General features: G+C 36.3%; 1 protein-coding gene and 1 pseudogene across 3 annotated transcripts in view; one reads left to right on the top strand and one right to left on the bottom strand.

Moving 5' to 3' along the window:
- The window catches only part of LOC126262906 (V-type proton ATPase 116 kDa subunit a 1-like), a 253,157-nt gene that overhangs the window by 122,298 nt on the left and 107,161 nt on the right, over positions 1-23,698 (top strand). For all 3 annotated transcript variants that reach the window (XM_049959811.1, XM_049959812.1, XM_049959810.1), the window contains exons 8-9: positions 478-628; positions 14,770-14,909. In XM_049959811.1, the coding sequence (XP_049815768.1) occupies positions 478-628; positions 14,770-14,909 (291 nt within the window). The remainder of the gene's footprint in view (positions 1-477; positions 629-14,769; positions 14,910-23,698) is intronic.
- On the bottom strand, positions 17,367-17,484 carry LOC126263837 (5S ribosomal RNA; annotated as a pseudogene).

The following is a 23,698-nucleotide window of genomic DNA, read 5'->3' as shown; positions in this document are numbered from 1 at the left end:
TTTGTAACATAAACTGTCTATTCCACTTTTGGAAACATGCAGCACATTTTAGTTGCTGCAAAGCTTTATTTTTTATTGTTATTGACAAATAACATTGTTAGTCAGTTGAAAAGATTTCCAGGGATGTGGAAATGGGAAGATCTAGCAACAAAAATTGCTATAAATAATAATACTATCTGACACCTTGATAAAATACTTTTAAAAATAATTAAATTAATAAAAGCTATTGAGCTGGGGTGTGTCTTCTTGAACATAATCTCCTTTGTACCTTTTTTCAGAGCTCAGACATTTCCTAAATGATGTTAGCTTCAGCTTTATTCAAACTGATGAACTTTAAAGGTGTTTCAGATCCTTTTTCAGCCTTCTGTTATGACACAAAAGAAAAAAGCTACTTTTTAAATATTTGTGTTCAGTATGAAAGAAAGCTATGTACTGCATATTTATCACTCAGCATTTAATAAAAAGTATTATTTTCAGGTTGCTTCTGGAAGTTCTGTAGCTTCATTTCTTAATATAATTGAAACGTCAGATACTCCACCAACATACGTTAGAACAAATAAGTTCACAGCAGGATTTCAAACCCTTATTGATTCATACGGATCCATAACATACCAAGAAGTTAATCCAGGTTAGTACCGCCTCTTTAGCAATATTAGTTCTGTTCACTGTGGTCATCAGGCTAGTTTAGCCATATTTTTTATTTATATTTTTATTTAGAGGCATCACCAATCATCATCCCATAGTGAGTTATATTGCACCATTGGAAAAATAAAATAAAATTTGAGATTATTAACAAGGAATGCACACAGAAGCACATGGTGAGACACCTCCTCCTCCTCCTCCCCCCGCCCCCGCCCCCGCCCCCACCATCATCCTCCCCCCCCCCCCTACTTACCACTCTTCACTCAAACCCACATACACATACTCTTTTTCCATGCCTACAAGCTACAAAACGTCGACGAGGCAGGTAAATAATTACAAATATCTATAAAGTGCTGAGATGTATGTGGACATTAGTATAGGACTGAATTGTCTACAAAATGTGACAAGTCTTTCACCATTTCTTTTTGTTCTTCTAAGTGGCAGGTAGTCCCCCACAACTATTCTGTATTTCTTTTCTCTGCCTGTGTCAGCATTGAAGTCTCCAAGAAAGACATTAACATAATGTTGAGGGACTTTGAAGTTGGATCCTCAAGAGTTTCCCAGAAGTCATCAACCTTTTGAGGGTCTCTCTTGTTGTCTTCATTTATCAGGCCTGTGTGTTGATAAGGGTGTAAGCCTTATTTCCAGATCAAATGGACAGAAGTGAGATCCTGTTTGATGGGGAGGTGAAATTGATTATGGATCCAATTATGTTCCTTCTGACTATGAAGACTATCCCTAGGATCATTGAACTGGAATTTTTTTATCACAAGGTTTCCTTTATCTATTCTGAACTCTTCCGAGTCAAATGGATTCTCATCCACATATCTGGTCTCTTTTAGTGCCAGTATGTAGAAATTCTGGTCTTTTAAAGTGTTGACCAGTTGCTTTAATTTTCCTGTCTTCAGAAGTGTATTGATGTTTAGTATTCCAAATAGGTGTTCTTTCTTGGATTGGACCTTTTGTGTTGAGGTTCTGGGAAGCTCCAATCTTCCCTGTATGATGTTACAGGCTCTCCAGAAACCGACAGCCTGGTTGTGCCACTCACAGCAGCAGAGGATTTCTGTTTCCAGTTGCCTAGTGTAGTAGTCTTTACTGAAAGTGTTCCCCTTCATGCCCTAGGTTTACAATAGTTGGGGGGGGGGGGGGTGAGTATAGCCCATCCACAGAGTTAAAACTCAGGTTGTAAGCCCCAGAGTTTAGTTAAGGCCGCCCCTAACCTGGAGTACAGATGCCTTTCACAGTTGCTCCTAACCTGGAGAACACACTATGAATGCTGAATTCCAATGGAGTTTCCTCCACTGAAGAGTCCAGCACATACTGAGTGTTTATATTATCCATAAAAGCAGCATTACCTCTTCCACCAGTTCTCCCATACTAATGATTTTTATCTCTGCCTTCACTTCCATTGAGGTTTTCGCCATTAAACTGGCAAGAAGCCCTCACAAAGTACTGTTACATGGACCATGTGAACCTAGGTTTCTAATGAGGTGCTACTCCTCCCCCTCTTCCTTTCCTTTCTCAACAATGCTGGGGACCAGCTTAACAAACTTAATTTAAGCAGAAAAAAATGGAGGCATTACTTTCTGGCTGACTCTCATACTTGAGTGGCCGTGGTGGTCTAGCATTAGACTCTGCCCCTGGGGATCCCAGAGTGGTGATTTCCCTTCATTCTAGTTCCTCCAGGATGGCTCCAGGTCCACTCAGTCTGCTATCAAATGAACTCCTGGGATCTTTGCCTCGGCCAGGGCCGCCACCCTATCCCTCCTAGTGCCGTGACAAAGTAGGTTGTTCCTTACCTACAGTCAGACCAGTAGCCCAGTCATGGGCAGGTGTCACTGATTTTTACCTTTAACCTTTGAATAATTTCTTTTACCTCACCATACATTCTTTCAGTCTCTCCATCATCTACAGAGCTAGTAGGCATATAAACTTATACTACTGTGGTGCGGAATATTTTACTTGAGAGGATGCCATCATTACAAAGTGATATGGAAGAGCTGCATGCCATCATGAAAAATAATGTATGCACTTCCTCCTTGTTTTCATGTGTTTTCCATACCAACACTGCAAATTGGCCAACATTACAAGGTTATTTAGTCATTCATCCCGACTGTCAACCCTGTAACCAGTGAAAAGGCTGCTGCTCTTTTCAGGAACCACAGGCTGTCCTATCCTCTCCACAGATACCTTTCCATTATAGTTGCATCTATAGTACAGCTATCTCTATGACTGATGCACAAAAGCCACCCCACCTCGGCAAGATCCATGGTGCATGGAGGATACAACGTGTTGCACCTCAATAACAGTTGCCTTCTTCCATTTACGATTTTGTTTTCTTTAGTTTCCTTTGCTTATTTATCACATTTTGCTGTCTGAAAAAATAATTTCCTAAACATTTAATATCTCACTACTTTTGCGATATAGAGACAGATTTGGAGAGTGGCAATGATAATATTAAACATGCTTCAGTTGTTCTCGAATACTTCCATCTCTTTAAATATACTATTATGATGTACATTTCTGATTTTGTGCCCTATGATTCTGTTTCAGTTTAGTTATGTATCTGTATTTTACTCTGCATTATACAAGCCAGCGATGACTGGCAGTTCAAAAGTGATTTAGAAACATCACAACCCATAAGATTTCTTCATTATGGTTTTGTAAAATATACTCTTATCTCATTCTATTTACTTTTACTTGTTGCTTGCCAAATTCAGTTTATGTGATGTTCTAGAAGAATAGTTGTTTGTTTCGATAAATTCTGCTAAGGCATGATCACTGTCTTTTTCAAATAACTGAATAACGAAACGTATAAGGTCATCCACATGAGTACAAAGAGAAATCCATTCAATTTCCATTACATGATAAATCACACAAATATAAAGGCTGTCAATCTGACTAAATACCTAGGGATTACAATTATAAGTAAGTTAAATTGGAACACTCACATAGATAAAGTTGTAGGTTAGGCAAACCAAAGACCATATTTTATTGCACACAACACTTTGAAGATGCAACAGCTCTATTAAAGAGACTGCCTGTTTGTCCTCTGCTAGAGTATTACTTTGCTTTTGGGGAATCCTTACTAGATAAGAGTGATGGAGAACACTGAAAAAGTCAAAAGAGGGGCAGCACATTTTGTTCTGTTGTGAAATAGGGGAGGGAGTGTCACAGATATGGTAAATAAGTTGAGGTGGCAATCTTTAAAGTTCGTGAAATTTCATCACCAACTTTCCCGTCTGCATGTGAAAATATTTTCCTGTCATCAATGTATGTAGGGAGAAATGATCATCATAATAAAATAAGAGAAATCAGAGCTTGTACAAAAACATTTAAGTGCTCTTTCTCCCACGCGCTGTTGGAGAGTGGAATGGTAGCAAAATAGCCTGAAGGGGGTTTGTAGAACCCTCTGCCAGGCACTTAAGTGTGTATTGCAGAGTATTCATGTAGATGTAGATGAAGATATCCAAATCTTTCCACTGAAAACTATTCTTCTGTTTTAGTCTTCATTTTACATTAAAATCTTCCATTATCGCCTTGTTGTGGGATTTGCTGCCAGTCAGCATTTTATGCAACTCTTTGTATAGGTATTCTCTCTCTTTCCATCAGAATGTGAGTAAGCTGGCACCTGATTTTCAAGGAATATTTTCTCCTTATTTTTAAATCAAGTCTTGTTGTACTCTTTGAGATTCAGTAACTACATCTATAACAATGAAAACAATCAATTATTGACAAAATTATTTAATTGAATGGATAAAAAATCTACTCACCAAGTGGTGGCAGAACACACACATAAAAGACTGCTGTAATTCTCAAGCTTTCAGAGCCAGTGGCTCCTTCTTCAGGCAGAAGGGTTGAAGGAGAAGGAAGAAAGGTGAAGGAAAAGGACTGGAGAGGTCTAGGAAAAGGGGTAGATTTCGGAAAAGTCATCCAGAACTGCAGTTCAGGGGAGACTTACCATACGGGAGGAGAAGGAAAGACTGATTGTTGGGGGCTGCATCAGATGAGATTTGAAAACCTTAGAGCTTAAAGGTGGAAGACAGGGTAATATGCAAGACAGAGATTACTACTAAAACATCATGCCTGAGCTAATGAGTGAGAAAAGGTAAGTGCATTGTACAACAAAGAGGTGGGAGAGGGGGGGCGGGGGAGGGTGATGAAAAATAGATGGGAAAGACAATGAAGGATGTAGAAAACTAAAATGGAGTGAAGCAAGGAGCAGTTACAGTGAAGAAATGCTGAGACGGAAGAAATTAACATAAATTAAGGCCAAGTGGGTGGCGGGAACCAAGGAAATGTTGTTGTGCTAGTCCCCACATGCAGAGTTCTGAGAAACTGGTGTCTGGAGGAAGAATCCAGATGATGCAAGTGGTGAAACATGCACAGAGGTCACGAATGTTATGTTGCAGAGCATACTCTGTAACAGGATATTGTGAGGTGCCAGTATACACCCTCTGCCTACATCCATTCATCCTAATTGATGATTTGGTGGCAGTCATGCTGATGTAGAATGACAAACAGTGTTTACATATGACGTGTGTCGTCTTGCAGGTCTATTTCTCACTCTCCCTCCCACCTCTGTTAGATACAATGCACTTAGCTTTTCACTCTTATTAATTCACGCACAATGTTTTTGTAGTAATTTCTGTCTTGGAAATTACCTGTCTTCCACCTTTAGGCTCTCAGGTTTTCAAATCTTGCCTGATGCAGCCCCCAGCAATCAGTCTTTCCTTCTCATCCCGTACAGTTAGTCTCCCCTGACCCATGGTTCTGGGTGACTTTCCCAAAATCTACACCTTTTCCTAGACCTCTGCATTTTCTTCACCCTTCTTCCTTCCCCGCCAACCCTTCTGCCTGAAGAAGGAGCTGCTTACCCTCCCACACATCACCATTAATTTTCTCTTAGTCTCTTCACTATTTTCAAAATCTTCAAGAGGTGTAAGATATATAAAAGCAAAACTTTTTACTTATCTTCTTTATCTTGTTGTTGTTGGCTCCAAGTCTTGCATCTAGGGTACATTCTTGCGGCTGTAATTTTTATAATGCTGCGGGTTGTTGTTGAACTTAATAACTGATGAAGATTTGCCTGTTGCTATGAGTATCTTTTTATTTTATCCCATTCTTTATCCCAATAAATAATGATGATTCTTCTATATCACACTGACTTTACAATTCCATTTCAGAACATGAATTCACATTGTTGTTGACAAAATTGGAAATATACATGCATTTACATCAGAGGCATGTCCAATACTACTTACATTCTGTGGTACTCGCAATATTCCAAAGAGTTTATAAAGCAGAAGAGTTTACAAACATTCATATCAAAAGAAAAATATTTACTAACTTGTATCATTGTTTTATAATTGGGTCCAGAAATAAATTTAATAATTAGAGTTAGAGTGTGCATTTAATGATACTAATTGTAAATATATCAGAAATTTCATGATTTCAATTATTTTTAACACGAGAGTTACTTTAACTGTACGTACAGAGTGTAAAAAATTAATTTCTTTTTACATATTTTAGCCTGAAATGTAACACATCATATACAAAATCATATTAACTTCATTCAGTTAAACAGCTGAGATAATTTAAAACTGTACAAGAATCGACGGTATACATGGTATCAGTTATTTCTATAAAAAAAAGAGATAAAGTTAGAGGAGGGTGACCCATTACAGTATCCCCTAAACAAATTTTGGAAACAGAATGTTTACAATATTTTGTGACAGGCTATATGGTTTGCCAAATGGTGTACAAAATGATGCCCAGGATATAATATAGATGTATAGAAGTATCTGATACATAACTTATTACAGAAAATACAATAAAAATATCTACTACACAAATCATAATCTACAAATGTATCAGGATATGGCACTCAGATTTTCATATCTGTGAAACATACTGTCACAAGACAAATAATACAAAATCAAAACTACAAAATTGCACCACTAAACCATAGAAATAATTACAGAGACCATGTAAATTACTAGAATTTATAAATTTTAAGTTAAGATCTATACAATGAAACCTTCAAAATCTTTGAAAGAGAAGAGAAAAAATTCCAGAGCTGAAGTGTATCATCAGTGAGCTGACTCGAAAAACTCACAGTGACGGGTGCAAAAGAATATACTCAACCATGAATAGGAATCCATCAGCCACATAAACCAGAATATTTGGGGAAATATTGACAAAATAATGGAAAAATATTAGGGCCAAAGTTTACGATGTGGGGATCAACCCACGAATCCAAACCACGCTGGGTACAAACCAGCAAAAGAGTTTCATCACGACAAAATTAATAAGGCTCATAATTGTATCAATAAGTCCATTTATACGCAAAGAGTAACTGTAAGAAGCATCTAGCCTTAATCGACAGTTGTACACTCTCCTTGAGTATGCACATACACTGTCCCGATTACCAGGGATACCCAAAACAGTGCTCAGCATGAGTCTGTCCACAACTCATCTTCCAATCAAATGCAATATTGCAATACTCAGGATAAATACAGGTAAACACAGTCATAAATTAGTTTTGAATGATGACACAATCCAGTAGCGTGAGAACCAAAATCAGTGTATGAAAGCAGACATGTATACATCTTATTATATTGTCAATACTAGTAAATGTCTTCCACACTATTTGCAAACTGTTCACCCAAACTAACCTACATATATAAAAACCTAGAAGATTCTTTTGCAGTTGATAAAAGAATACATTGTGATTTAAGATTATATAATGCACTGGAAAGTCAATTCCCCCTACATGTATTTATGCTGAATAATACATGTTGTATACATGGAAGAGGCCTAGAGAGACTGGAAAGTTTCAGATAGATTATATAATGGTAAGACAGAGATTTAGGAACCAGGTTTTAAACTGTAAGACATTTCCAGGACTCTGACCACAATCTAGTGGTTATGAACTGGTGACTGAAACTGAAGAAACTGCAAAAACGGGGGGAATTTAAGGAGATGGGACCTGGATAAACTTAATGAACCAGAGGTTGTAGAGAGTTTCAGGGAGAACATTAGGGAACGATTGGCAGGAATGGAGGAAAGAAATACGGTAGAAGAAGAGTGGGTAGCTTTGAGAGATGAAACAGTGAAGGTAAAAAGATGAGGGCTAGTAGAAATCCTTGGGTAACAGAAGATATATTGAATTTAATTGATGAAAGGAGAAAACATAAAAATGCAGTAAATGAAGCAGGCAGAAAGGAATGCAAACATCTGAAAAATGAGATCGACAGGAAGTGCAAAATGGCTAAGCAGGGATGGCTAGAGGACAAATGCAAGGATGTAGAGGTGTATCTCACTAAGGGTAAGATAGATATTGCCTACAGGAAAATTAAAGAGACCTTTGGAGAAAAGAGAACACCTTTTATGAATATCAAGAGCTCAGTTGGAAACACAGTTCTAAGCAAAGAAGGGAAAGCAGAAAGGTGGAAGGAGTATATAGAGGGTCTATGCAAGGACGATGTACTTGAGGACAATATTATGGAAATGGAAGAGGATGTAGATGAAGATGAAATAGGAGATATGATACTGCGTGAAGAGTTTGACAGAGCACTGAAAGACCAAAGTCAAAACAAGCCCCCAGGAGTAGACAACATTTCATTAGAACTACTGACAGCCTTGGGAGAGCCAGCCCTGACAAAACTCTGCCATCTGGTGAGCAAGGTGTATGAGACAGGTGAAATACCTTCAGACTTCAAAAAGAATATTATAATTGAATCCCAGCTGCAAAATACTAACGTTTATTCTTTACAAATGAATGGAAAAACTGGTAGAAGCCGACCTTGAGGAAGATCAGTTTGGATTCCGTAGAAATGTTGGAACACGTGAGGCAATACTGACCCTGCGACTTATCTTAGAAGATAAATTAAGGAAAGGCAAACCTAAGTTTCTAGCCTTTGTAGACTTACAGAAAGCTTTTGACAATGTGGACTGGAATACTCTCTTTCAAATTCTGGAGCTGGCAGGGGTAAAATACAGGGAGCAGAAGGCTATTTACAATTTGTACAGAAACCAGATGGCAGTTATAAGAGTTGAGGGGCATGAAAGGGAAGCAGTGGTTGGGAAGGGAGTGAGATAGGGTTGTAGCCTATCCCTGATGTTATTCAATCTGTACATTGAGCAAGCAGTAAAGCAAACAAAAGAAAAAATTCAGAGTAGGAATTAAAATCCATGGAGAAGAAATAAAAACTTTGACGTTCGCTGGTGACATTGTAATTCTGTCAGAGACAGCGAAGGACCTGGAAGAGCAGCTGAATGGAGTGGACAGTGTCTTGAAAGGAGGATATAAGATGAACACCAACAAAAGCAAAACGAGGATAATGGAATGCAGTCTAATTAAGTCGGGTGATGCTGAGGGAATTAGATTAGGTAATGAGACACTTAAAGTAGTAAATGAGTTTTGCTATTTGGGGAGCAAAATAAATGGTGATGGTCAAAGTAGAGAGGATATAAAATGTAGACTGGCAATGGCAAGGAATGTGTTTCTGAAGAAGAGAAGTTTGTTAACATCGAGTATAGATTTAAGTGTCAGGAAGTCGTTTCTGAATGAATTTGTATGGAGTTTAGCCATGTATGGAAGTGAAACATGGATGATAAATAGTTAGAACAAGAAAAGAATAGAAGCTTTCAAAATGTGTGCTACAGAAGAATGCTGAAGATTGAATGGGTAGATCACATAGCTAATGACTAGGTATTGAATAGAATTGAGGAGAAGAGAAATTCGTGGTACAGCTTGACTAGAAGAAGGGATTGGTTGGTAGGACACATTCTGAGCCATCAAGGGATCACCAATTTAGTACTGGAGGGCAGTGTGGAGGGTAAAAATCATAGAGGGAGATCAAGAGATGAATACACTAAACAGATTCAGAAGGATGTAGTTTGCAGTAGGTACTCAAAGATGGAGAAGCTTGCACAGGATAGAGTAGCATGGATAGCTGCAGCAAACCAGTCTCTGGACTGGAGACCACAACAACAACAACAACAACAACAACAACACTGTCTTTAGCAGTCTTGGCTAACAATTCTTAAATAATAGTCACAACACAGATCCAGTCAACAGATGCTTGAGTACATTACCCAGCACCCACAAACTCTTGCAAGTTGACTGGTCCAGCACATACAGACATACAGCAGTGTGAGGATGGGATGGATCTACCAACATCTTTCAGTTTCCTCCTTAAAGTTCTCATTACATGCTCCAACAGATAGGTAACTTCCCATCTAGTGTTCACATCAAATCCTGAAACATTTATTTTGTGTACTAAATATGCTGTTCAGTACCTCCTTAACATCATACAAGATATGTTCGCATTAGAAACTTTTTTTAAAGTCAATTATATGGGATTTATATCGGTTGAGACTAAAAAGTATTCACATATGAAACATTGATAAACAGAATTAAAGGCAACAAAAATTGGACTAATAACGTATTACACACAGATATGCTCAGATACTTCTACTAATTTTTGCAGTAAAATTTATGAAAATTGTCCCATGTCAAGATTACTAAAAGATCTACTCATTTAGTCTCATGGCATATATATGTCAAATTATAAAGCATATATCTATTACAGAACACAACTATGTAGTGTATCACAGATTTTAACTCAGTCAATGGATAAGATAAAATTCTAGAAATCACATCATGTTACATACTAAATTTGTGACAGTGGAAAAAGAACAAACAAACAAAAATCAGATACTTATGACCCATGTCTACATGCTTTCAGTTCAGTGATACTGTGTAATCCAGACAACTTCTTAGATTTTGGATACACAAGTCTGTATGCATTAGAATGTGGATTTTCATGAGTTTTGAATGGTCCAATATAAATATTGAAAAATTTTTTAAATCTCAGATGTCAACACTTTAGATTTCTCTTTGGCCTTCACCAACACAAGATATCCTCCTTCAAACATAGAAAATCTGCCTTTACCATCATGTCTCTGCTTTCTCCTATCTCCCTGTTTCTTTGTCATCTCCCTAACACATTGTTCCCTCCCTTGTGGAGACAGAATTTTACGTGGTGGAAACCCAACATTTTCAGAAATAAAGTTAACTGGTCTGTGATTAAACATTGTTTCAACTGGTGGAAAACATGTTGAGGAATGTTGTAAGCTGTTTATAATATCCTCAAAATCATTGACATAATCTAACTGGTATGATTCTTAGTACAATATGTTCTAAACAGCATTCCAATCTGTCTCATATATCTTTCTGCAGGATTACTCAAAGGATGACAAATCGAGGTTAGAATATGTCTTATTTTTGCATGATCAACAAAATCTCTCCAAGCTTGTGATGTAAACTGAAAAACATTTTCAGATCAAATTGTCTTAGGAATACCCACCTGATGAAAATATGTGTTTTCAAACTTAGAGATGATTTGCTTACTGGTAGCTTTCTTAAGAGGAAACAGCTTTATGAAGTTCCAAAAGACATCAACTGCCAAAAAAAACATAACAAAATTCGTTCGTAGAAATTTTATATAAAATCCAGTTAACCCAAAAAAGATTTAAGCTGTTTTTTGTTACAAATGATTCTAATTTTGAAATCACATCTCTTAACAGATTCAAATGTTGTTCCCAAGTCTTTTCAGTGACCAGAATGTCATCTATATACACAATTAATTTTGAGCTCACTTCACTTCCTAAGACAGAACCCAGAGCTCTTATGAATTCAGCTACAGATACCTTTAGCACAAATGGCACTACACAATATTGAAAACACTTTCTAGAATTAATTTCAAGTGGTATCTCATGAAATCCTGAGGTGAAATCTAAACTACTCATCTACTTTACATAATCAAATTTGTGTAACAGCTTGTCCATGTTCTCAGGATGGTCATTCTCTCTGATAGAAATTTATTAAGATGTCTAGAGTTCAAAACAATTCTCACTCCATCTTTTGTCTTACTTACCACAATTGTAAGCACTCCTACTTCTCTCTATTACACCTCATGTTTCCAATTTGTGAATTTCTTCCTCTGTATCTCTCCTTTTTGAAAATGGTATATTATGTGGCCTGAGAAAAAAAGGTTGATGATCTCTAAGGTAAAGTATGCACTGATAGTCTTTCACTTTTCCTGGTTTTTCACTAAAAACATTTCTAAACTCCAATAACAAATTCCTAAGTTGTTCCTTTTGTATGTCATTAAGAGACATAGCTCCCCTTACTTAAGAATCTGCTACACCTTCAAAATCCTGATCCTTAGTCTCTTCAAAATCTATATCATCAAACACCTGGTACTCACCTTGATTCACAATGTTTTGCAAATAGGTACAACTTTTCCCATAGCTTAAGATACAGAAATTAGTTTTCACGTAAGTATTACTTTTGAGTTCCAAAATAAACAATTCTTTAGCAAAACAAGCCTCAACTTTTGCTATCCAATCCACACAAAAAATTATATTTTCTTCCAGACTGGGGATCACTAAGCATCCATGTTTGAAGGTTTTACCTTCTATACTAAATGTTAAAAATACCTGAGATTTTACCAGTTTGCTTTGCTTACCTGTAGCTCCTCTTATTTTTGTACCTACAACAGGTGTTTCCACAAAATTCTTACTATATTTAATCTTGTCTCTAAATTGTTCAGATGTACCACAAATTGGGCTACCTGTATCAATCAAACAGTTCCCTTCCCACTGGTCAATCTTAATCTTAATGTAACGACATCCAAAATCTGAATTGTCGTCTCTGTTATTAGACACTTCATGTAAAAGATCACTTTAAATTTCATCAACTGGTACATCTACACTATTCTTACAAGGTTTTATCACCTTTACTGGTATCATAGCATTACTTTAGTCACACATGTTGTCCAGTAAAAATTGAATACACTGAATGGGTTCCATTGCACAACTAACCTTACTTATTACAGGAGGAACACAAAATATATTACTGTCAAAATTACATTTCCTACTTAGATCTTCTTTCACTTTATTCCACCAATTTGGATACAAATTTCGACTAACCACAGCTAACTTATTGCAGAATGCACATTTATGTAGGTTATCATCAATTTGGTCCCAAACAAATTTCAAAAAACTTTCACCTTTATTCTCTAGGCTTACAGATACCTCACCTTCACTGTTTGGATCATTACTCTGCATGAAATTAATGAAAAACTGCTTTGACTGGATTGGTACGCCATGGCTCTCACTTACGTCTTCACATACATCACTTACCTTACCTGTATTCAGAAATAACTCTTTCTGTTCAACTCTGATGTCATCAACATTTTTCGCTTGTTGTGCAGATTAGTCCATGAACTCATTTTCCAAAACAGTAAATTTATTTTCTAATACATCAACTTTTTCATTCACACTTTTTAATCCATCTGACAACACATTTTTTAATTCCAAAACCAGATTATTTAGTTGGTCTATTTGGTATTGTACAATGTCCATTTTATCATTGTTTTCAGATTGTATTTACATTAACTGATCATTGACTGCTCTAAATTTGCTGTTGTTATCTGTTTTTATTTCTGTTAACTGATAGCTAATTGCACTAAATTTGCTATTGTTATCTGTTTTTATTTATATTAACTGATCATTAACTGCACCCAATTTGGCCAAAATCAACTGCATAATATTGGTTTTCACTGTTTCTTTGCTGTCTACACTTTAATTTGGTTCAAATATTTCTAGGCTGGGTCCTGCAGCTTTCACATCTACATCACTACCCTCAGCTCTATTCATTTTCCTAGCAATTGTACGAGTCCACCAAAAAAGAAAATCAATTTCACAAATGATTTGTACCTACCTTTTCTGATGTCCTTCATGTAGTTATAAAGTCCTCTTTCAATTCATCCGGTCTGTCAATGTTGATATTATCTCGTCACTGTTGATACAACTTTGTTGGGCAGTCCACTGGTCTTCTTTCATCAGGTAATTGAAGTTCATTTACATAAAAATTGCAAATGCTCACATAATTGTTCTTTCTTCTTCTGCAACAGACAAAACTTCGTTATCAGTCAACAGATCACAGCTGACTCCCACACTTGTAATCTTACCCTCCCACGCATCACCATTAATTTTCCCTCAATCTCCTCACTATTTTCAGAAACTTTGAGAGGTGTAAGATATACAAAAGAAAAATTTTTATTTATCTTCATTATCTCGTTGTTATTGGCTCCAAGTCTTGCATCTAGGGTTCATTCTTGAGGCTGTAATTTTGATATGTGGCGGGTTGTTATTGAACTGAATAACTCATGAAGATCTACTTGTAGCTGAGAATTTCTTTTTATTTTATCCCATTTTCTATATCACACTGACTACAATTCCACTTCAGAACATGAATTTACATTGTTGTCGCCAAAATTAGAAATATACGTGCCTTTCCATCAGAGGCACATCCACTATTACTTACATTCTGCGGTACTCACAATATTGCAAAGAGTCTACAAAGCAAATGAGTTTACAAACTTTCACATCAAAAGAAGAATCTTTACTAATTTATATCATTATTTTATAATTGAGTCCAGAAATAAATTTAATAATTAGCATTAGATTGTGCAATTAATAACACAAATTTTAAATATACCAGAAGTTTCACAATTTCAATTATTTTTAAAAGAAGAGTAATTTTAACTGTACATACAGAGTGTAACAAATTAATTTCTTTTTACGTATTTTATCCTGAAACATAACACATCACATACAAAACCATATGAAGTTCATTCAGTTAAACAACTGAGATAATTTTAACCTATACAAGAATTGACAGTACACATGGCATTGGTAATTTCTATAAAAGAAGAAATAATGTTAGAGGAGGGTGACCCATTACACTATGCAACTAAATATATGAAACAGTTCTTTTGATTTTCTTTTTTACAATAAATACTTTACGAGATTTTCTTCATTATTGTGTTACCAGTAAAATGTGTCCTGATTTTAGTTACAAATAAAATCAGATATTTAATATTGAATTTATGTTTGCCATTCTGTACTTTTCCTGTCCATTCATGCATGATGCCTTTATTTCTATTCATATTCAAATTTAATATTGCAGTTCCTTTAAGAGATAAACATTTAGTAGGTGTTTTACAATTAAAAATGTAAGAAATGTAACTGTGAAAATATTCTTTGCAGGGTTGTTTACAATTATTACATTCCCATTCTTGTTTGCAATAATGTTTGGAGATTCTGGACATGGACTCATTCTGTTTGCTTTTGGATTGTATATGATTCTCACTGAAAAGCAGCACTTGAAAAAGAAAATTACAAATGAGGTATGTTCCAGTCACAAAAATCATACTTTTATTGCATTGTCAGTATACTGATGACTGTTGAGAGACGCTTCCAGAATTAAATTATGCCTGTAGCTTTTTTCTTGACAACATTAATAATTGAAATACTTATAATCAGAGGGGACAGCAAAATTCTTTTTGATTGTCTTTGCATAATGTTCTGAATAACTTTTGTTATGTTGTTAAAAGACATTGGTATGAAAAGATCGCCCCCATATCAGTGTACTACTGATGAATGTGAATCTGAGGACTGAAATATAGTCACCTTTTGCCGCAACTGCTAATTACTGCAAAATCAGATTTTTGCTGTGGGTGATGTGATTTTGAGTTATGGTATGTATTAAGTAGTGCAGTCTTATCTTCAAATAACATAGCAATGAGTTATCTTTTATATATAAGTTAGTGATTGCAATACAAAATGTAGTAAACTGAGAACTAAGAACAAGGGTGCACTAGCTCCAGTATGCTGAGTATCACCTTTCCTTTTCATAAAATTGTTACATTCCATCGTGGTTTTTCCATTGTTTTATTCTCAAATACAGTAAGCACTGGGCTACTTACTTCAAGTCCAGTAGAAGAAAAACTGTTAATTTGCTGGAAATCCAACTTAGTCTTCAAGAGAGTATTATCCTTTCCAAAATAGTCGTTTAGCAGATTGATTCATAAAATTCAGAACATGTATGAGAAATTGATACAGGTTAGTAATTTAGAAACAGATGCTCTGATTGCGTGTTTTACTGTTTGACAATACTGCATGCTGCTTTCACTTGTTAGAAGCAACTTCTGTGTGCTGCTCAAAAGAAAGTTTGTCTAGGCAGATGTGTTTTACAGTAAATATTATGAGTACTGTTATTAAAGTGAATTCCTCACTCACAATAACTGTTATCCATCCCATACACGAGCACCTCATTACTAATGTGAAACAGATCATCAGAACACCATTTCAGCTTTTTCTGTTTGTATTTACTTCAAGTCTCACCTTATACCACTATCTAGAAACACATTAATACACTGCTCTTTCTGTTCTGTTATGACTATTGATTATAGCAGAATGTGAAGAAACAATGGTTCATTATCTGTGAAAAATTCGTCAGCAAGTTTGATTTCATTGAGATTTGTTTGAAAAATTAACATTATTTTTATCTGAGCCAACATTTTTCTTTGTGCGTCATTAACTTGCACAATAAAAATTAAATTATTTAAAGATATTTGAAAAAAGGGGAAATAGTGAATTATGAACCTGACTCATTGTTATGAAATATTCAATAACCCTTGAAGGGGCTATAGTTGATCAAATGTGATATTATAACTCATTGCTAACTAACTGAATAGCATTATTCTTCAGGGATTAGATTAGATTACATTCTGAGGAGATCTTTGTGGATGTGAGAGTAGTAACTAGGTGGAACTTCCCAAAAATATATATCAAAATAAATTTCTCAGTGACATTATACAGAAGTTAAACTATCGGAACAAATTTCGCATATTTCCCACATGGATGTAAATAATGCTGGTCAACATTTTTGGAACTGCTGCTATGTGATGGTAAATTATGTTTTCAAACGAGTAGTAGCTGGTATTAAGGTTGTGCCTTGAAATCCTGCTTATCTCTATTTAGCAGAGGTTTGGGGGCATGGTTTCCATGGACTACAGTTCTTATGGGCATCATGAAGGCTCCGGTGTTTCAGCTTAAGGGTGTCCTACCAACTTGCATGCAATTTTCATGTTCCACTGCATACACAAAAGGAGAACGAACAGAGCTGGTGAAACTTCACTATTGAATCCTGGTCTCTGTATATCTCTGTTATGCTTTGATGCGTCTTTAATCGACATTTAGTGTTATTGTCTTGATACTATTTTAGACAGTTTTTTTGTTTCTGCCATGAGCTATTCTATCCATCACTGGAATAAGTTTGCAAATGTCTCACCAGAGTGCACTAGAATATGGTAACACACCCCCTTGTGAGAGTTTCATGAATCATTAGAGAAAAAGTGTGTGAAATATACCACTTGTACGAAATGTGTCATGCTACTTTAGTTTCCTTACTTGCTGACTAAGGCTAATGTGCATTACCAGCAAGTGCCTTTCTGCAATTGTCTTATGCATGAGTTTAGTGAGTTTTATTTTCTTGCGAATAACAGCAGCATACCATGAGTTCGAAAACAACACAGTGTGAATTCAGTGTGCAATTTATCAGGTAAAATTTTGGAACATGCCTTAAAACTAACACTCTGTTCAAACAGGCCTTGGAAGGCCCAACAGTACCGAACGGCCCCCACGTCATCCTCCGCCCACAGGCATCACTGGATGTGGATATGGAAGGGCATGCGGTCAGCACACTGCTGTACTGGTTATATGTCAGTTTAAGAGACCAGAGCTGCTACTTCTCAATCAAGTAGCTCCTCAGTTTGAATCAGTAGGGCTGAGTGCACTCCGCTTGCCAACAGCACATGGCAGACCGGATGGTCACCCATCCAAGTGCTAGCCCAGCCCGACAGAGCTTAACTTCGGTGATCTGACGGGAACTGGTGTTACCACTGCGGCAAGGCTGTTGGCTTTGTAACATGCAGTTAGGATGAAACTGAAGGAACTTGGTGCGCCCAGAGCTGATGTAAATATGAATCAAGAACAAAAACAATGTAAATTCAGGGGCAATGGTATATATACAGTTTTAAAAGGGCATTGCACAATGCAGTTGAGTGGTTGTGTGTGCTATATCAACTAAAAGACTTATTTTTGTAACACACAAGTGTAAATATGACAAACACAATCTGTACATTTCCATGGCAGTTGCTTTTGTCAGCCAATCACAGCACAAGATCCGTGATGTCATTTATTTTTATTTATTTTTATTTATTTTTTATTGTATTTTTTTTGCATGGAGACACCAACTGGTGTCTTTTGCAAACGTCATAGCATTTTTTTACAAGTTTAGTACAATATATATATATATATATATATATATATATATATATATATATATATATATATATATATATATATATGTCTGCTTGTGTCTGTATGTGTGGATGGATATGTGTGTGTGTGCGAGTGTATACCTGTCCTTTTTTCCCCCTAAGGTAAGTCTTTCCGCTCCCGGGATTGGAATGACTCCTTACCCTCTCCCTTAAAACCCACATCCTTTCGTCTTTCCCTCTCCTTCCCTCTTTCCTGATGAGGCAACAGTTTGTTGCGAAAGCTTGAATTTTGTGTGTATATTTGTGTTTGTTTGTGTGTCTATCGACCTGCCAGCGCTTTTGTTTGGTAAGTCTCATCATCTTTCTTTTTAGATATATTTCTTTTTAGATATATTTTTTCCACGTGGAATGTTTCCCTCTGTTATATTCATATCATATATATATATATATATATATATATATATATATATATATATATATATATATATATATATATATACACAATAACTTATTTTAGTTTAATATTAATATTCACTTAAAGAGTATAAACATTTGTCAATCAAGAAATGTTTCAGTTTCACTTTGAATAAGTTCCCTTTGTGGCACCTTATAGAGCTCGGTAATCTGTTGTACCATATTTGACCACTAATGCATGGACTATGGTCTGTTGTTTTTAATTTTGTTCTTTGTCTGTAGTAGCAGTCTTTATTTCTTGTATTATAGGCATGCATATCAGAGCACTTTGTTTCTTTGTTTTGATGTGTCACAAAAAATATAATTAATTTGTAAAGATACAGTGAGTAGACTGTTAGGTATTTATGATGGACAAAGATTTCCCTGCATGAATCTCTATACCCTAATCCATGGATAATTCTGATTGCTCTTTTCTGTAGGGTTAATATTCTGTTCATATGTATGTCGGCAGCACAACCCCATATCTCTATCCCGTAATTAATCTGTGGAAAAATGGTTCCATAATAAATTGTTTTTAATGTCTGATGTGGAACTACCTTTGATAACTGGCTGATTAGATGTAATGAACTGCTGATTTTATTGCATAAAAATTTGATATGGTTTACCCATCTTAGATTTTCATCTAGGTGAATACCTAGAAATCTGCAGCCTTCTGTGTCCACTACTTCAATTCCACCTATGTTACTGATAGAGGTTTGGTGTGAGTTTGTAAGTTTAAATGGCAATAACTGAGATTTACTGATATTAACTTTCAAACCTTGATCTTGGAAATAAGTAGTTATTTGCTGTAGTCCCTCAGTGGCTACCAACGTTAACTCATCATTTTGTTTACCAAGAAATAACAGTGAGGTATCGTCTGCATAGGTTACCAATTGGGAGTTGAAAGGTTGCTCTATATCATTTATGTACACTAGGAAAAGGAAAGGGCCCAAAATTGAGCCCTGGGGTACACCTTGTGTGACTGTCTCATATTTGGACTGAAAATTAATGATCTGATTATTGATTTTGTAAGTCAGCATTGTACACTGCATGCGGTTAAATAAATATGTAGCCAGCAATTGCATGGATGCGGCATTTACATTGTATGACTCAAGTTTACTTAAAAGTAACTCATGGTTTACCGAGTCAAAGGCTTTAGTAAGGTCTAGAAACATCACTGCATCATCATGTGAACTCACAAACACTGCGGTTTGAGTGCACAAAACATTAAATGTTTGAGGTTCAGAAATGAACATGAAAAACTTTAAGCATGCAATGAAGCTAACATACACCACATTAAAGATCTCTCTAAAACGTGTCTTTTAGTACGATTTGTTGTGGTAAACTGTCAGGAAATGTGATGTTTGGGGATAAATAAGCTGCCTATAGATTTTACCTTGGAGTTGGCAGTTGATGTTATTTAGTAGAAAACTTGGTTGTGGTGACAGATTGACCTGTAGCATAGCATCATATCTAGGCAAGTTCTGATTGATAAATGTTGCAGCCTTCCACAGTATGGAGACCAAGAGCCACACCTGGTAGTAACAATCTTGTTAATAATACATACAGTGCTTCAACTGGTTCTGTTTGAAAATTTACCATTGGAGGAACTGGCCATGTATAAGTCTTTCAGACTCCCATTAAACTCAACTATATTTGTAGCTTATCTTTTTATGGCTGTTGGCAAGTTATTCAAAATGTGTGTTCCTGAACAGTGAACCTATTAATGAACTACAGCAATAGTCATTGAATCTTTAAGTAGATTTTTCTTTTTCCTAGTACTGATTTTGTGACCTGAACTTTTTGTTGGATACAGATATATATAATTTACTACAGATTTCATTACAAAATATTTATACTGAGGTACAGTAGTCTGTATACACAGTAACTTGAACTGGCTTCTACAGGATATCTGTGGAATCACACTGCAAATAATGTGCATTATGTGCTTTTCAACAATGAAAACATTTGTTTGACTTTAAGATTTACCCCAAAATATGATACCATATGACACTATGGAAAGAAAGTAAGCAAACTATGCCACCTTTTTTATTTTTATGTCACCTGTGTCTGATAACATTTTCACTTCAAATCAGGATTTACTTAAATGTTTTGATGGTTCTGTGGTATGCTGCCCCCAGGTAAATTTATCATCAAGTTGTAATCCCAGAAATTTAACCCTGTCAGCGTCTTCTATCTGCATTTTTTCATACTTTATGTATATGCTCAGTGAAAAACCTTTGTGTTCAGAAATACAGTCATTGAGTCTTTTTAAAGTTTAATGACAGTAAGTTGACTGTAATGTAAAGAAAAGATATATTGCTACTCACCATAAAGATGACATGTTAAGTCACAGACAGGCACAATTAAAAGACACTTACACATTAGCTTTTGGCCACAGCCTTATCCAGAAAAAGAAAGTGAAACACACATGGTCATTTGTGCATGAGGTGAGGTTGCTTGTGTGAATGAATGTGTGTGTGCATATGTGTGTGTGTGTGTGTGTGTGTGTGTGTGTGTGTGTGTGTGTGTGTGTGTGTGTGTTTCTCATCTTTTTCTGATTAGGGGTGTGGCTGAAAGCTAAACTGTTAGTGTCTTTTAATTGTGCCTGTTTGCAACTTAACGTGTCATTTTTATCATAAGTAGCAACCTATCTTTTCCTTACATTGTTGATATTCCAATTTGGAATTTCCCTTGTTTGATTTTATTTAAGTTGACTAAAAAGCATTTATTAATGTTCATGAAAATCTCATGACCCTGCATTTCTAAAATTATGCTTGATTTGCTATTTATTTCAATACTTGTATCATCTGAAAACAAAACAAACTCTGCTCTGGCAGTGCAGTTTACTAGACACCATTAATGTACACAAGACAAAGCAATGGCCAAGTGAGATGGTGTAATAATTAGCACACTGAGCTTGTATTCAGGAGGATGACAGTACAAACCCATGTCCAGTCATCCTGATTTAGGTTTTCCATGATTTCCCCAAATCGCTTCAGGCAAATGCCAGGATGGTACCTTTGAAGGGCATGACAATTTCCTTCCTCATCCATATCAAATCCAATGGGATCGATGACCTTGCTGTTTGGTGCCCTCCCCCAAATCCCAGCCTCACCACTCCATCATGGGCCCTTGCGGAGTACCACACAGAATTAATTCCCATTCTGATGATGACTGATAGCTTAATTTGCTAGTCTCTCTACTTACATCATTTTTTACCTGCTTGTGAGATGTGACATGAACCATTTTGCAGTATTGCCTATGACACCATGATATTATAATTTACTTAAAATGATGTTGTGGTTCATGGAGCCAACTTCCTTTGAAAAATCACAGGACATATTTGTAGCTTTTAGTTTATTATCCAATGAAAAAAAAAAAAATGAAATGATTGTATGACATGGCTAGCCGGGAGGCCCCATCTGGGGAAGTTCAGTCACTGTGTTGCAAGTCTTATTGCGTGTGATGCCACATAGGGTGACTTGAGCATTGATGATGATGAGAGGATGACAACAGTGCCATGCACAGTGGTTCCCACACTCTCGATCCCTCCCGTCCACAATTCGCTACGTCACTCAGTGTTGGCTTCGCAGCTGTCAGAGATGGAAGTGTTAATCACTGCTCCGCTCCCGCCAAGTGTGAGGTTCAAGCAGTAATCCGGTTTCTCACATCTCAGTTCACCTCTACCAAAGAAATTCAAACAAACACAGTCGGCAGGAAGGGTCATGGTGACTGTGTTTTGAGATCGGAAGGTGGTTCTCCTCATTGATTTTATGCAACCTGGGATAACAAACTCAGACAGATACTGTGAAGCATTGACCAAACTCCAGCGAGCAATCCAGAATAGGTGGAGAGAATGACTGAAGGGGTGAGTAGTGCTTCTTCATGACAATGCTTGACCCCACATCACTCATCAAACACAGGAGCTTCTGAAGAAATTTGGGTGGACTGTTATGCCCCACCCGCCCATACAGTCTGGACTTAGTCCCCAGCAATTATCACCTCTTCCCCAAGCTAAAGGAACACTTAGGTGGCAAACGCTTCAAGAGCGATGATGAAGTCTGAGCAGAGGTCAAATGCTTGCTCAACAGGTTGGCGGGAGACTTCTTAGACTTAGGAATACAAAAGCTGCAGCACCGTCTTCAAGAGTGTGTCAGAAAAAATGGAGACTATGTTGAAAAATAGACAAAATTGTAAACTTTTCAACAATATATAAATTAATAACAATAAACAATGTTTTCTATTTGTTAAAAATATGGGAACATTACTTTTGGTGCAACCCTCGTATAAAGTACTTATTAAAGAGATTTACCACACTACATCCATCTGTAACCAATGAATCATCTGTTTGTAGAACTATCTGCTCCTATTCCTTTTTAGTTGTACCAGACTTATCTCTTACTATGTCCCATACTGTTTTTATTTTGTTGGATGATGTTGCTTCATTCTTCTCATAGTGAATTTTCTTAGCTGCATGATTACATAATATTCTGCAGTACTCCTTGTAATAAGCTGAACAATTAACATTGAAGCTGTCCCTGGCTGACAGATACAGTCCCTTTTTGTCCTACAAGATACCTTTATTCCTTGACTAATCAATGATTTTGTAGCAGAGTTCTCTTTAATCTGAATTACTTTTAGAAGGAACATTTTTCAAACAAGGTAATGACTTTGTTAATGAATGTGTTGTATTTTTAATTCATATCATAAGCACTGTGAATGTCTCTTCTGTTCATATCTTTGAGCAGTTTCCTAAAATGATAATTTTTTGGTAGATTAACTACTCTCTTATACTCACATTTAGTAGACTTCTCAGTATTTAAAATGTTTGGTAACATTTTCAGGAAGCAGCAGTCTTGTAATCTATATAAAATCAGTGAAAAAACAGTCTACATTGCAATGGCACTTTATTAAAATGAACGGTTTTGGCTTATCCGTAGGCCATCTTCAGACAGCACTATCAGCTGAAATTGAAGATGCATGCAACAGCCAGTTGACCCCACTTGCTGAAACTTCTAGAGCAGGTGGAAGATGAAACTTTGTTTGCACCATTTGCAGATGTGATATTTGAAACTTGCATGTCTACCTTTTGTTTCTTCAAAGGAATTACTTAATCTTCACTACTACTCTTGCTCAAGGAATGAGCAATTCCGAACAGTGATTCATCAGATAAACTTGATTCCTCCAACCATTTTCAGATTCTCTCCTCTTGTGAATCCATTTTTCACCTAACATCCACAAAATCTTACTGGAAACAAGCACAACACAATGCCACACATGTAAACAAAATGTCAGTGCCAACATGAACATGTGCTGACACTGCATCGTAAACAGGTAACAATTGCCTGTCATCTATTGCTGCCACTACAAAACCAACATCACAATACTTTTACTAT

The sequence above is a fragment of the Schistocerca nitens genome, chromosome 6 (assembly GCF_023898315.1).
Source record: "Schistocerca nitens isolate TAMUIC-IGC-003100 chromosome 6, iqSchNite1.1, whole genome shotgun sequence".
Taxonomy (NCBI): domain Eukaryota; kingdom Metazoa; phylum Arthropoda; class Insecta; order Orthoptera; family Acrididae; genus Schistocerca; species Schistocerca nitens.
Note: the sequence above shows the minus strand (reverse complement) of the source record. Positions and strands in the feature narration are given on the sequence as shown.